General features: G+C 38.9%; 1 protein-coding gene across 6 annotated transcripts in view; it reads right to left on the bottom strand.

Moving 5' to 3' along the window:
* The window catches only part of LOC135160818 (protein phosphatase Slingshot), a 30,620-nt gene continuing 14,421 nt past the window's right edge, over positions 1-16,199 (bottom strand). For 4 of the 6 annotated variants that reach the window (XM_064117853.1, XM_064117856.1, XM_064117858.1 and 1 more), the window contains 5 exons: positions 14,033-14,211; positions 11,679-11,744; positions 5,281-5,475; positions 4,831-5,100; positions 1-4,630 (listed from right to left, as the gene is read on the bottom strand). In XM_064117853.1, the coding sequence (XP_063973923.1) occupies positions 2,185-4,630; positions 4,831-5,100; positions 5,281-5,475; positions 11,679-11,744; positions 14,033-14,211 (3,156 nt within the window). In that variant the 3' untranslated portion in view covers positions 1-2,184. Of the gene's footprint in view, positions 4,631-4,830; positions 5,101-5,280; positions 5,476-7,726; positions 8,321-11,678; positions 11,745-14,032; positions 14,212-16,199 lie in introns of those variants that run through there. The other 2 variants (XM_064117854.1, XM_064117859.1) reach the window with 2 other exon arrangements.

Raw genomic sequence — 16,199 nt, 5'->3', positions numbered from 1 at the left:
TATTTTCATTTTTCTTTATTTCATACAAACTATGGTACAAAATTTATACAGAACAACGCACGGTATTTTTTTTTCATCACTTATCTCCATCTCACTCTCTCCCTTCACTCTATTAAATTTCCATAATCCTTTGGCAGAGAAATAATATCTCCCCTCACACACGCATTATCAACTTGAAATCATCTATCCCATTTTATCTATTCCTCTTCATTGGTGGGTCTCATAAAAAAATTAAAACGAATTGAGAGAAACGATATGAATCGAAAAAAAATCAATTGCGACAAACTACTTAAACTAATCAGTCGACAACAGACGTAGCCGAATAGTGTCTGTTCAAGTGATTACAACAAAAATAAAAGGAGAAAAAAATCGTTATAAAAAGAGAAAATTGCTTTTAGGGTACAAAAAAATGTAGTGGTTGAGTCCATGAGGGCGCATCTCAAAATGTTTGCTCTTCACAAAGACAATCTCTTGAAATGACTTTTTGTTACACCATTTTTGCTCCCAGCGGGTTATTTTTTTGGTTTTGAAAAAATCAATATTATTAGGTTCTTCTATTTTTTTGTAGTAAAATATAGTCCATCTATCCATGTGTGCTTAAATTATTTCAGAATTCATCTTCGATTGTATTTCTTCATTTTTTTCGCATTAAAAAAGAAAGAAAAAGGAATCTTGATATGTCATCGAAAAATATTCCTCTACCTTTTCTTAGGAAAGATTGTACGTCGTTCAATTTTCTCTAATTTATTAATTTAAACAAAAAAATGTCATGTTTTAAATCGACTAAGCATTTTTTCCATTTTCATTCTCTGCTACGGACATCTATACAATTGTTTTTTTTTATCAACACGAAAGCCATTTTTTCACGACAATCATAATTAATCTAAAGAGTATAAAGAGTAAGTGATAACAATCACATTCGCTCCTATTTACACGAATTATTTTCATTCAATCTTACATTTTTTTCTTTTCAAGCTTAAAAAAAATTGAAAAAAAGACTAACATATGCTCGCACGAGCACTTTCAAGTACATCTGATCACAATTATTATTCACTATAAATAATTTGAAATTTTTTTTAACGATTCTTCAATCACTCATTTTGCCATCACTCGAGTCTCATTAAATTTCTTTGTTTAACTAAAATTTTAATCGTACACTTCAAAATTAAAAGATAATTTATGGATATCTCATCACGTGGTGCGAGCCCCAGACGTATCGTTCACAGCCTGACCGAGTGCTCACGAATTATTTCAATTTGTTAATTTGATAAATCCAATTGTACGCGTCTTAACCCTTAAAATCCAACCATTTAGTGTGAGGGATTGAGACTCAGTGAGTAGTAAAAAATAATGAATAAAATCGGAGAAAAAAAATTATAAGCGAAAGGTACTTCTCCTTTCCTGGTCCACCCACTAGATCGATTTTGGATTTTTTTTTTTTGCAAAGAGAGCGACTCGTTTTATTTTCCACTTGACTAATGAATGGACTAGTGTGTGGACCCTCCGTACTTGAGTATTCGTGCATTAATAAAATGGCGCTGAAGAGATCACACAGACAGTAAGTCTCCTCCCTTTCTCAAGAACACTGGTTCAATTTTTTTTCTAAAATTTTGGTTGACGTGAGTCTGAGGTTTAGAAGATTTAACAGTCGACTCTTAATATAAGATGCCTGTTTTATCTTGTTCCCTTGTTTAATGAAAACTTCCTTCTCAGAACTTGAAAAATCTTCAAATCATGAATTTTCCAGTCAAAAGTCATGAAAAAATTGTGAGAACAGCTTGGAAAATTTATTGACTCCCTAGTAATTGAATTAAAGAAAGTAGAGATAATTTGATGTGAACGCTGTCATCTTGATTGGATACCACACGTCTTCCGCGATGGTTGCATTTCCACATCGACTTCAGAAAATATTTCTCCATATTACTGATTTTCTTCTCATCATCTCTCATTAATTTAATTCAGTCTTTAGAGAATGCAGAAATTAGTGAAGCAGCCGTTCATTTTCCCATTCCTTTGGCCCTAAATTCACCATTTTTATACTCCACACGTGTTCGAATTCCCTCAGAGTTCTTTCGAATCCTTGAAGCCAACCCAAACCGATGAAAATACTAGAATCAAGAGGTCTTCAGTCATAAACAACCCCACGGACCTTCATCGGTATCTTATATAAAGATCCTCCTCCCTTTACATTGTATTATACAGAGGCCCCAGCCTAGGCCGGACCTGCAGCCTAGCAAGTGGATGAGTCCTCCCATGCTGCTGCTGTTTCTTGCTAGCAGCCTGCGCCACAACCGTCGCGATGACCCCCTGGCAGCCCCCAACAGGCGGCCTCCCTCTCTCCCCTTCCTCCATGAAGCTCGTAGACGTCATGGTAACGGGTGCTGATCGTCTAGCAAATTCATGAGTTGCAATTTTACTCCTGGCTGGAGGGTGGACCTCCCCTCGCATTTTCACCCCAGGCTTCTCATATTTATCAACGAGAACCCTCACCGAGAGGTCCTCATTACTCTTGAGCACAGACTTCCCATGGCTTTCCTCTCCGTCCACATTGACACGAATTTTTCCGTCGTTGTGAGCAATGACTGGTGATGATGGAAGACTTCGGACTTTTGTTTTTCCCTCTTTTCTGGACCACTTTTCCTCGTCGGTACCCTCAGGTGAGCGCTCGAACCTGGTGGATTTCGCCTCGAATTCCTTCTTGAGATTCTTGACAATCCCAGGGATACCTCGGTGGCCCTCCGACGAGGAGGAGGATGAGGAGGAGGAGGAGATCACTTCAGGCGAGTCTTCACCAGGAAAACATCTCTTCGTTTTGTTGCTCAAGTTCTCAAGAATCATCTTATGGTGCTTGACTGACGGACACTGGGTGGTGTCCACTACCTGATTGGATGTCTCGCTCTCAGATCTACAGGTCCTGAGGGTACCGATGGCATTATGTTCCAAGAGGGAGGAGGGCACTGGGGCTGACGTGGAGAGTCTATCAGCCTGATGATTCAAACTCTCCTTGATCTCAATTCCCCTAGAGCCCTCTGCCAGCCTCTCTCCCTTGCCACCCCCTCGTCTGCCAAGAGTCGGTGAACCCCTGAAGCCCATTATATCTTCCTGAAGTCCATCAGTACTGGACACCTCATCCCTCTTGTCATCCTCCACCTGCGTGCACACCCTTTTGACGTTACCCTCCTCCAGTTTTTGTTTCGTCCTCTTGACGGTTCCCGGATGCCAGGGAATTTCTTCCCTGTCATAAGGGAAGAGTCCACTCGACCCCAGAGGATCCCTCGGATCTCCCCTCATGTCATAAGATCCCCAGGAGCTGTTCCTGGATGGCAAAGTACTCCAGGAAGTGTAGACACTCGTGTCCAAGCCCACAGCTGAATCATAAGAACTCCACGAGCTCTGACGACTGGGTGACTCCCTCGAGGGATCACGTCGCTCCTCCCTATCGAAAACCTTATCTACATGAGCTGAAAATGGATCCTCCTTCTTCAATTTCCTCTTCTGAGGCTTCTCCCAATTTTCACTCTTATCCTTCTGCTCTTGTTTTTGTTTATCACCACCAGTTGGTGAGATTCTCTCTTGCTTCGAGGGCCTTCTGGTGTTGTTGCACCACTTCTGAGACACGTCTAATCTCTTGGAGTCGTTAATTTCATTATTCAGAATGATTTTAACGTTTTTATCATCACTAAGTTGATTTCCTGGCAGACTTCTCTGGGAGTTCTCCCTTTGGAGAGGCTTCTGATCACCCTCTGGTGATCCCTGTGAGTCCTCGGGGGTGCCGGGCTTGCTGCCAGCTGCCTCGAACTGATTAGTGAGGTTGAGAACCAATCCTCGACGTTTTTGTCCCTGTGGAGATTTGTTGAAATAAGCGAACTTCTTGGGAATCTTGGAGGTTGTTGTTGGGGTTTCCGATCCCTCCAGGTGGACAATTTGATTCTGAGAGACGCTGTAAGACTGGCCATTGACGCAGGGCATCAGACAGAGGACATTTCCCTGCTTTTGAGCGCCTTGGGGCCTTAGCAAGTCCTCTCGTGATACTCCCGATGTCTTGTCAATATTCTCCAGTGATTGGGACAGGGTAACTGCGGGGAGTATATCCTGCAGCTCCACGTGGGGCGACCAACTCTTCGGCCTCTGGCCTCTTTTCTTGAGATAGGTCCCTGAGGATGATGTCAGGATGGGATGGGGTGTTTTCTCATCATCAGGATTCGTCTTCGAACGATGGAGGCGAGTCGGGGATTTCAAATTAGTATCAGACTTCGAACGCTGGAGTTTCTCCTTGTTCTTCATGGCGTCTAAAATTCCCTGGTAAGTCTCCAATTGCGAGAGAAACGAGGAGTTGGGCTTTATGCAGTTGCGTTTATTTTTCACGTGCTTCCACGCTTGGGAGAAGTCCCAGTTGTAGGCCTTCATGGCGTAGGCTATCACCACTGATGCTGAACGAGAGACACCCATTTTACAGTGAACAAGGACTTTTGAGCCCTCTTTTCGGGCTTTGGAGATGTACTTGAAGGTATCGTCCCAGTGCTTCAGGAGATCTGTTTTCTCATCATCGTAGACTCTTACGTTGAGGTAGTTGAACATTCCTGGGAAGAAGTTATCGATTTCTCGGGTTACGTTGAGAATGTGACGAACGCTGGAAACATTTGAATAAAATTTATTAGAAATTGTTGGGTTAGAACAAACTATAAAAAGTTTCATACTTTTGTATAATTATTCTCATGAAAATCTTTTCATTACTATTTAATGAATAATTTTGACAATGCAGAAACCATTTCACTATGAGGAATCGATCGATTTCTCCTGGTATTAATGTAAAAAATTCAAGGTATTCACCCATTTTTCTGCAACTCCTCGAGATTACTGGCGTTCCATTCGCTTCCCAAGTACACGTGATCGAATATCTCTGTGGGCGCATCCATCTGACCGAGAATAATCAGCATCTCCTGATCGATGAATGGTTTGAATTCAACTAGATCCATATCCAACTGCTCCTCGAGCCTCCCACGGATGTACTTGGATGTCACTTCGTCGAGATCCACTGACATCATTATCTCCTTCAGTGTCGCACGGATCACCCGTTCAGTTTCTTCGCGTTCTCTGGGTCTTTACAGTGAAAAAAAAATATTAGAGAGTTCGGACTAAAATGACGCTCGATCTCACTTTGGAGTTACAGAAATAAAGCTATCTTTCATGGACTCTGATATATTTTCCAAAAACTCATTCGTCACAAAGTAAAATAGTTGAGATATTCCTCCCCCATAATTACCAAAAATCAATACTAACTTCGTGCGGACACTGTCCGGCGATGGTGGCCTCCTGGACTCAAGACTATCCATGGCATTCCACTCGTTGAGACACGAGCGATCACTCGCGATACGTTGCTCATAGTAGCTGACCCAATCGTGTGACAAACCACCAGAAAAATAATTCTGCTCCCTCGCTTTGCTCGAGACTTTGTGGAGAGTCTGCAGTGCTGACCTGCAAAAAAAAATGTTCACAAACAATAAAATAATGACTCATTGCAAAATCCCCTGGGAAGCGACATCATCATGACCTCATACGCCTCATCCACCGTCGAAGCCTCAAATTTCAAACTAAAGAAATAGCTAGAATACTTGGAGAAACCCTGAACTAAGAAGAATGAAGAAATCAAGACGCAATAGAAACTCAAAAACAACGAAAATATCTCTGGAGTAAAATAGAGGATCTCTCTATCTATCGCTGACGCATTTTCATAACTAAAGTCGTAACACGAGAATTCCACTGCAATCAGATATACCTAGTATGCACACCCACTGTCTCGTCAGCGTGACAATAAAAATTACAATGAAATTAATATACCATCGAGAGTACAGGAAACCCTCTCGGGAAATCCTCGGCATTGTTATAATTGTTTGGCTTCTGAATGACAGCGGTAAAAAATATTTTAAATTGATTGACTTATGGTTTAGGAAAATTGTTGAATTGAATTCAAACACACAAGTGAGAGTTCCAAAACTGAGTTGTTTAAAAATTAGATTGGAAAAATCTAATGAAGTTTTAACAGTGAGTCGACTGAGTCGAGGTTAAAAGATAAAACTATGATAGCTGTATTAATTCATTTGATTTTTATGATGATTGCTAATTGTTCAGCAACAATACTTATTTTTCATTGTAAAAAAAATTCAATTGTTCAGTTATTTATCGGGTACTGAAGTGTGTTTCACGTGCTCAACACTTCCGTGTGGATGGTTTGAGGTTTGGCGTGGAATTCACGACTTCCTGGGGTAACCGCAACTATTGGATTACGGGTAACACATCTTTTCTCGGTTAAATTGCGCCTCTCAACACAAACAATTTTCAAACTAAGTTACGTATTTTTTGTTGAACTGAGAACTGTCTGACGAGGGTAAAGGTGAAATGGTATTTCGAATAGATTTGCAAGCTGTCTCTGAACATGAAATTAATTTCTGTTAGAATTTCTAATACGAGTAAATCTGTTCAGATTCCCAACAAGTGATTTTTATGGCGGAAAATTGACTTTCAAATAGCACGAAGACACGCATTTTTCAAACTGCAACTGACGCAACGTTGAGATTTTTTTTTATTCTAACAATTTCGACGAAAATCACTGTTTCTCATCCTCCGTTTCCAGTAAACCCTGGAGAACCCATCAAAATGCTCTACGTTTTTACCGGTATGCGAGGTCAAGACCAATCGAAACACGCAACAAATCGACGCAGGAGAGAATATGCAGACCTAAGATGAAAAAATAATACTGAATAACAAAAAAAATAGTGGAAAAAAAATTACACGATCGCTGGATGCAACGATAAATCAGTGTTTGCCTGGAATCCCGCGTGTTCTCCAATGCAGTTGGCCTTGAACGGCTGGGAATGACGAAGAATGTGAAAAGTTGCCATTTTTAATCTTGAAAATGAAAAAAAAATGAAAATTATCTTCACTAGATTACAAAAAACATTTTTTCCATTCTGACGGTCCCTTCAAATATCTAATCGAAGTACGAATTCGTATATTTTTTAAATATTTTTGTTTCCTCTGGCAAATTAGATTTATAAAATTATTTAATCAATTTGTTTGTCTTTGAATACTGAGCGAAAAAAGTGACTTGAACTTGAGTAACCGAAAAAATAAGAACGAAAACATTTCTGTGATCGTTTTTTTGTCGTCTCTCCCATTGAATTTTCTCCAGAAGTGTCAGACGGGAACAAAGACGCACAAAGAAACGCTTCTTCCATTTTATTCGTTGACCTACTGGCTGCACACTATTCTTATCATTTTTTTTCACAATTTTTTTTCTCTTTCTTTCGAGCGTGACACCAACGACCTGACGTCCCCCAACTTTCACCTGAGCTACAACCAAGTGATTCATCTGATCTTGGCATTTGCGTGGACGTGTGATAGACCTGGGTCAACGTAATTTCTAGCATTTCGTGGGGTTTCAAGGGCACGGAGAAAGCGAATTAATTTCTTGATTCAACACTGGGATTTCATTTTCTCCCAATATTTCTACACGATCAACGACGGGAGTTACGTGAAAATGTCACTGGACATTTTTTTTGCAGAATGTCATTAACTACACAAAAGTTCATATGACTTTGTCTCCTAAACCCAGTCACTTCCAAGATAAACGTCAATTCTGGAGAAATATCGCTGGAGTGTTCCCTAAAATTACGATTATCTTTCATTCCTGGAGATGCATCCCCTAGTTAACCAAGGTATTAATTACCAGGTGAGCCTCCCCCAACAGGTGGCCATTGATAAAAGTCTCTCACCAATCCTCATCCACCAAATCAGTACAAATGGCAATGAAAATATGAGAATATCCTGCGCATGCAGTAGCATGTCTACTTTACAGTTAGTTCTGTTTCGTCGTCTATTCTTGGATCATCGAGGTCTCTCTGACCTCGCGAATGCCCATCGCATTTTCACCAACTGTCAAAAATTTCATCCACTAATAATGCAACACTTCCGCACTAAACAATCATCTATTTCACTCTATTTCCGTCAATCAGCGGACGAATTGTCCAACTTAAATATATAACAAACGACATTATTCCAGTGGCAGTTGCACAGGAGCTTTGAGTTATTCACTCACTTCTTCTGGGAGATAATTATGAATATACGGATTTAAGAGATGTTTAACGATCGGATGTTTGTGCAATACACAATATTCATTTTGTTATCTACCATTCAATAGCGCACGTTTGAATACGTAAAAACGACTGTAGCTGATCGCTGCCAAGTGGTAAGAAATCAGTAATAGGTTTGTTGTTAACACGTGTGGAAGGGGGTGATATGGCAGAGTACTGGGACCATATATAGGCAGTACCAGTGTTGCCAAGTCCACGATTTTTCCTACAAATTTAATCATTTTTCGACAAATTCTAAATTAATCTATAATCGTTTTTTTGAATAACTAATGACTGAGAATATCGCGATAATGTACCTACTTTTCTTCAGTGAAATGCTTGATTTAAGTCGTCCTCGATGCACATCGAGGATTGCACCAGATTGATTATCAATCGTCAATGATCCGCAAAAAATAAAAAGTTGAAAAAAATCAATATTTGACCGACGAAACAATTTTTAAATAACATAATAAAATGATAATCGACGTTTCCTTGAATAATGTTTTGTGTACAATTCGAGGATCGTTGAATTATTCAACAACTCGAAAATGTGAATCTCTTTATTACGAAAATGCCCATAAGAGATAACAGTTTGCGGAGAGGTTCACGTACGACTAACGGTATCCAACCGGAATATCGTGTAATACGTGGTACAACCCGTCGGCAATGGGTGGAGAAAGATAAAAAAATTATTTGCAAATTCAACCTCAGACGATCGTAAACTTCAACGTGAAAAATTGAATAGAAAATTATGGGAGGCGACGGGATTAAATTACTTGAAAAATAATCAATTTTCATTATCACATTTACGGCCCTTTTGAAAAAAATATGATACCCTTCACCGAGAGGAGAACAATGAATTGAAAAAATGATAAATGAATTATAAAATTATCTGGGTTAAATATAAAAAATTCTGTGGGAGACTTTTTTGGTTGACCTTAATAAGCGCTGGCTATTTTTCCCGAGAGAAATATTCTACTCTTCTAATTAAACAAGTGGAAAGTCAAAAAAATAATAAAAAAATTACTCGGGCGGAAAGCTTGATGAAAAAATGAAAGAACGTGTAATTAAAAAATGGGAAAATATGGAAAATATTTGCTATGAATAATTAATAACCAGTTAAATGCATGAGTTACTGGAACTTAGTACTGGAATCTGGTTTTCCAGTATACCATGACTGGAATTTCTAGCTGTTTATAATAAATGGTATTGAAGTATGGACTTGTTTTATATTTGGAATAGAGTCTAATGTCGCTGAATCGGTGTTATGAAAAATATTTCAGACATTGAAACGCAAACGGTTGAGATGATTTTACGTCTGGTGAATGGAATACGGCCGCCTGACCCACTGCCCAGTTCGCCACTGCATTAAATTGTACGCTTCTCATTCTTTTTTTTCCTCCTGGTCGTTCCAGTTCAACCGGAGCCAGGCTTCGGGCTTCTTTGCTGGAGATTTTTAAAAGGAGATAAGACACTGTAACACCGGAGGCCATTCTTTCTCTTTTAACTTGAGGGAAGGAACGAAAAATTGAGTGAAAAAAATAGGAAAAAAATCGTAATTGCACAAGAGAATTTAGTGTATAAGTTGTTGAGTTGGAAATGTTTCATGATTTTGTCTTTCGCTGTTTGAACGTAGATGAAATAGAATTTCTTGGATCGAGGAAGTTGATTATCATGACTTGAGGATTTTTCCCTCTTGTTTTCTTTATCGCTTTCATTCAGCTCGGGACATGATGAAATCCTCGGGAATGACGAATAATTATGTGAATTTACGCATTTAAATGTGTCGCAGTTGAAAAAAAATCATCAATTATTTGACACAGCATTTTCGTGAGGCAAAGATTAAAATACAGTTTTCTTCACGATTACTCGATGACCCCGAAACACTATTTAATCCCGAATATTACAAATGCTATTCTTATCCCCAAAAATATTCGCCGAATTTAGTAATGTGAAATCATCTACGATTTTTATTTATAAATTCTTCACGTGGAAGATCTTTTGTATCTGCGAGGGATTTCCAAATTACACGAGATTGGCGATAAACGTGGCATCAGTCACAAAGTACAAAAATAAATATTACAAGTGGAATACAAAAATTCGGGAGATTTAACGAGCCTGGCATTAGTTCCCTGAACCGTTAAGAACCCATCGATTTAAAAATTGCGCGTCCTTCGGCCCTTTTTCACCTACTAAATAACGAATTAAAATATTTTCATAAAATGTTCTCGAGAAGCTAGCGACATAAATGAGGGGATCAACGATTTTTCTCGAGAAAAAAAATTTCTGTGGTGTCAATCACGGATGAAGCACTCCCCGAGTGCCCAAAAATAATGGTGGCACCTTTGCAAACGTTATCTCGGCCCATAAATGGCGCGGGCGGTTGGCTTTAACTTCCCTCTAAACCCCACCTTTGTGAGGGATACCACGTGGTAGTAACTGGTGGCCACTCTATATTCACAATCTGCCAGAAATAGCACGAGAGAAGCTTTCGGGTCTAAAAGCCCCCACGACTGACTCAAAGCACCATTCTACAGAGATTAATTGAGAGATTCAATATTTTTTTCTGGTGGAGCAGTTGAAGGAGTGTTCTTGTGATTCATTATTTTTTATTTCTGTTGATGAAGTTGAGGGGAGAGAATAGAATCTCTTTTGTGAGGGATGTGAGTCCATTTGAGGAAGAGGGAGTATGAGATGAACAAACAAAAATTTATCACGATAATTTCGCCATATCCCTTGGACCCAAGATGTTCATCAAAAACTCCACCTCAGGATGGCCTGAATCATCCTCTTTCTCAACCTCTCAACTGCATTTTATTCTTCATTATTTGGCGATTATCTCCCCAGAGAGATGACCTTCGGAGATATTATTCAGACGATTTTTTTCTTGAAAATTTGGTGAATCACAAGAGCTTTTGTCTGAACCCAACGAGTTCTGCACTATATACGAAAAAATATCTATCAGCCATCATTGAAAATACACCTCTCAAACCCAATTGCATAAACTCATATCCTTAAATTCCCCCATTGAAAGCCTGGACACTTATACCATCACCCAGTTCACTCCTGAACATTCTCAATTGAAGTGATCCTAAACATCCATCACATAACCACCGGTATTTATCTAATCCTCTTCGTGCCCCCCATATTCAATGTCACTGCGATGAAAATTGTTGTTAATAATACCCCAACAATGAGTCTGAGTTCTCGGGTGTATGTCATTTACATGCACAAACGTCGGAAACTGTCAAGAGCGAATTCAAAGCTCTCAATCTTTCTCAATGTTTCAAACGGATTTTCCAAGAAAATAATCATTTCCAAATGCGTAATTAACAATTTCATTGTACTTCAAATATTCTCTAAAAGCATAATACTCCTCTATTTCGCAGCATCTCAGATAATTGATAAAAAAAATCAAGAAATTGTAAAATCGATCGATTACATTCTGTTTGGAAGTCAAAAATATCAAGTCCTCGCTGAAATCGCTACGACCACTCGCACCTTCCAAACAATCCATAAATACTAATAATAATAATTAAAATATCTCACCACATGGCCTGTACCGAGACGGGTTTGAAGATGTGTTGTCGTCCGCACACACTGACGCTGAATCCCCTGCAAAATCAAAGGAAAGCGAAAACCGGAAATGAGAGCCAGTCAACTGTGTAGGTGGTACATTACCCTCAAGCCCATTATTTTCAATCCTTTCTCGACTATTACACGTTTAATTCCTCACTCAATCAATTTTTTACCTCCCCCCCCTTGCCCTCCTTCTCTCCCCTCCACCCTACGTAATTTTTCTCATGCCAAAGCACCGAAGGAATGACTCTTGAGTTGCGGTTCATTAATCGCGGAATTCTTACAGTTAAATACAAACAGCAAAACTCATTGTTACAATGACACGAAGAATTGTGAAGATATCAACATCTGTTTTGTTTGTTCATCATAAAAATCATCCAATTTTTTTCTAGCAATAAAAGAGAAAGGAAAAAAAAATTGTTAACGAGTAATTTTGCTGTAATAATAATTTCCAACCATTAATGAATAATTGTGCAATAGTAACAATTACCTCTTTCCCGATTTATTTATGAATCAATTAAAAATATAAATATTGTAGAAAAATGAGGGTATGTTTATTGCTCGAGGAAATGCGGGTGATTCTCGTAATGCATTCGAATAAATTAATTCAACCAGGAGTTTAACGCAATGGTATATTGCATTGGAGTTACGAGGGCATCCGTTGCATCGAATCCGGCTGGTTAATTACCGAGTATGAGCGGCCGAGTGCACGTGTTACATAAAGGTCTGCGTTATGCCAGAGTATTGCGTGGTGAAATTGGAAATTCGGAGAGAGGTCAGGGAGAATCGATCTGTACACAGTTTCGAGGGGAATTAAGATGTCCTCAGTTGCAATGAATGATTATCAATATTGTAAATATATTTCATGAGTGTTTTTTCAAGACAAGACAATTGCGGCTCGAAACGATGTTCATCAAATACATTTCAGTTGTGGTACAAGAGTTCAATAAAAAGCTAAAAAAAAAATATCGCCGATAATTCAGTCCACAAACGTTTATTCAAGTCACACGTTCCATCCGATTTTAAATACACGCGAACTGAATTTGTTGGTGAGACGTCCTCTATCAAGTCCGAACGATTCATTTGGATGATTACACTAATGAATACTTATGACTGGTTAAAAATTCCGTCGATACTCAGTCGAACTAAAACCGAACAAAATACTGGGAGAGGCGTATAGCTTTGATAACATTATCAGAGCATTTTCTGTTGTACAAAATATAAATCTGACCAAGGTCAGATAATAAAAAAGGTCGGGCAGTTAAAACCGAACGGGTGTTGATCTCATGTGAAAAATAGACAACAAAATCTCATGATATTGATGAAATAAATCAATTTCAATATTGGGAAGTCCAAGAGACTCCAGAAATGGTCATAACCCGTCTAATCAGTAGTGATTTGTCGACAGTGTTGAACATCACCGATAGCTGTCCCTAAAAAACAAACCCCAAGACCTTACGAACGATCTCCCAAGACAATGGGCCGAGAAAATTCCCCGGGTGTTGATGAGACATCCTGAAGCCCCCTCCCCCCCCTGGAATGAGATGCACAATGCGTTACCACGGGTCATTTACACGCTCATAAATGAACAAGAGAGAAATGTGTACGTGCATGTATGTGGAATTAAACGCATGACGAGGAGACCCCCAGAAGAAACGGAGCGAACCCCGGGGTTCGTTGACATCCGAGCGCGCCAAGTGACCGTCTCCCTCCCACCCTCTTTACTCCTCCCCACCCCACCCCGTCTTTTGATCCGTCCGTCTTAACGCTCGTAATTTGCAGACTGCCTGGCACCGATTATTCACATTTTTTTTTTCATTTCCTCCTCCTCACTCACTCCGAGAACAACGGCTCATGAATTTTTAATAAAATAGAGATTACCACGAGAACTAGTCGCATATCTCGAATGATTGATGACACACAGATGAGCAAAAGAAATTTCTGACGATATCAAAATAAAATTGACTTCATTGAGGCGTTCACTATAGAGATGAATAAGTTAATAATTTTTTCGTTTCAACTCGCTATTTCCCAACTTTTTCTTGAAATAAATGTTTCGACTATTTTGTCTTCTGTCCCAAAATGACTGACATAGATGAGGAAAAGCGAATGGGGAAAAATGTTGAGACAGAACTATTTTTAAAAACTAATCTTGATGATAACAATAATCTGAGTTCATGGCCCTCCATCGATTGATTAATTCTCTTATATCACTGAATTGAAATTTCCCCATTATTCAACATGAAATCACCCGATTACGCTATCTTATGACATAATAAAAGATATTGAAACGTAGAGGAATGAAAAAATAATGATCAACTGACCCGTCACCGTCGAGGGTTATAGCCGTGTCGGCGAGCACTCGTAGAACGAGCCCAACGGTCGCCTGTGCATGACAATCAATACCAAGGAGGCAGCTCTCCTCTGCATCCTGGTTACCATTGCATGAAACAACGACAAGGTAACGCGTTCTTCCCGGATGAACTGATTCCAATTTAACAGCCTGTAACATAAAATTTATAATATTTAATTAACCCTTCAGAATGTTAAGCGAGGATATGAAAAATTCATTAATACAAAATGCGTAAGGATTAAATAAAATCATGAACCCGATTATCGTAGCCTCCCCACCCGTCATCATTACATAAAATGATAGTTTAATCCGCAAAGCAATTAAGGTTAGCGTAAATAGTGGAAGACTAGTAAAAAAAAAAAACAGCCAAAGAAAAAATTATATTGTCACAGGAAGTCATTTGCTTTGGCAGGATTTCCTGGTCTGCACTGTTTATTTGATGTTTTATCGCTACAAAAATTTTTTTTATATCTACTCCAGGAGGAAATCAATTCACGTAACAGTGTTTAACGATAAATCCAGTATTATGTTATTAATCGAGCATAATGCGTTTTTATAATGAATTTGTATCGGCAATATTTGTTATATTTTTATTTGCTCTCAGTTGTTCGTTCATCGAGGGAATTACAGCTTCCGTGTTCCGCATTGAAAGTCTACAAAATCGTGGTGATACGTTGGTGAAAAGCTGAAATTGATACTGACGATGAATTACGTAAGAGCAATCTGAAGCAGATGTTGAACTATCTTCTTTATCTCGTGAGCCTCACGATTCTGGGAAAAAATGTTGAAATTACCAGACGGGTCAGAAAAGGGCGTATTATTTTTTACCCTAACGATTTTTTCATTGGGATAAAAGGGGAAGGGCTGTTGATTAGAATGAACTAAAAAATTTTTATACGCCAATTTGGTTGACCGAGAAGTGTAAATGTGTAACAAACATAATCAGATCCCTCTGAGAATATTTTTTTTTAGTGAAAAATGATTGTAAAAGATTATCTCGCTTGCTGCTCTATTTAGTTTCACTTCAACGAGTGCAATGATCTCCACGCTAGCAACTAGCAAGGGTCCAAAGTCACTGTATGTGTGTGAGCAGTATCAACAGATGCGGTTTTTCTATGCATATAAATATCGACGTTACCCGTTAATCATCAGTGGCCGAACAACTTGTGCGTCGCAGGGACTGATTAATGACCGTTACAAGCTACGCTGGTTAAATGATAGAACACGTATTAAATGGTTTTGAACAACTGGAACGCGTAGAAAATTCAAGACATCTCACCAGCGACGTAAATTATTTTTCACGGATAATTTTTCTAATTTCAGTTTTCTTTGAAAATTCTCTTCCGACCGCTGATCTGTCTATCAACATTCAATCACCGAATGGAGAACCACAGGAGCAGAAAATTCAGTTAAAAATCGGACAACAATTCAATAATTATTGAAATTATTCAATTGCATTTACTTTTCATCGCAAACATATTCTCTTTGGAACTGACTCAAATTGGGTTGAATTAAAAATTAGTGGTTTTCATCGCGAATTTTAATTAATTTTCAAATTAGAACGCACGCTTCACGTAAACTCGTTATTTACCACGTAGAGTAAACATGTCAATGTCTCACCTCCAGTTCCCCTAACCTGAGTGACTGGAAACCGTTAGCCATTGTAATTGCCCACACGACACACACTTGAAATAACCATTGGCAATGCCAAAAAAAAAATCAGCATACAGAGCAGTAAAACGTTTCGAGGTATTAACACACTTTCCATTTTCATTTCGAACAGCATTTTGATGGCCGCAAAATAGGCCAATGTTGTCAAATTGCGGGACATTGATGACGTTACGATCATCCGGGGGAAGGGGGTGGATTATTTTTATTACCCCCACCCCATTTGATTTTTACATGAAACGGAAGTGAACCGCCAACGCCTACACGCACCACAGAGAAGAAAGCAATTCGCCCACAACTCTCGAGTGGTCGTTATTGTTAAGGATAATGGAACGACATGATCTTCACCGACAGACCTATTTTCATGATACGCGTCATTGAGACAGTTAATAGTAACACTCCACTGAGTTGGAGACTATTTAACGTGAATCAAATGGAAATTCAATATTTTATATCCCAATTTCAGTGTA

The sequence above is a fragment of the Diachasmimorpha longicaudata genome, chromosome 3 (genome assembly GCF_034640455.1).
Source record: "Diachasmimorpha longicaudata isolate KC_UGA_2023 chromosome 3, iyDiaLong2, whole genome shotgun sequence".
Classification (NCBI taxonomy): domain Eukaryota; kingdom Metazoa; phylum Arthropoda; class Insecta; order Hymenoptera; family Braconidae; genus Diachasmimorpha; species Diachasmimorpha longicaudata.
This window is presented reverse-complemented; position numbering and strand designations above follow the sequence as displayed.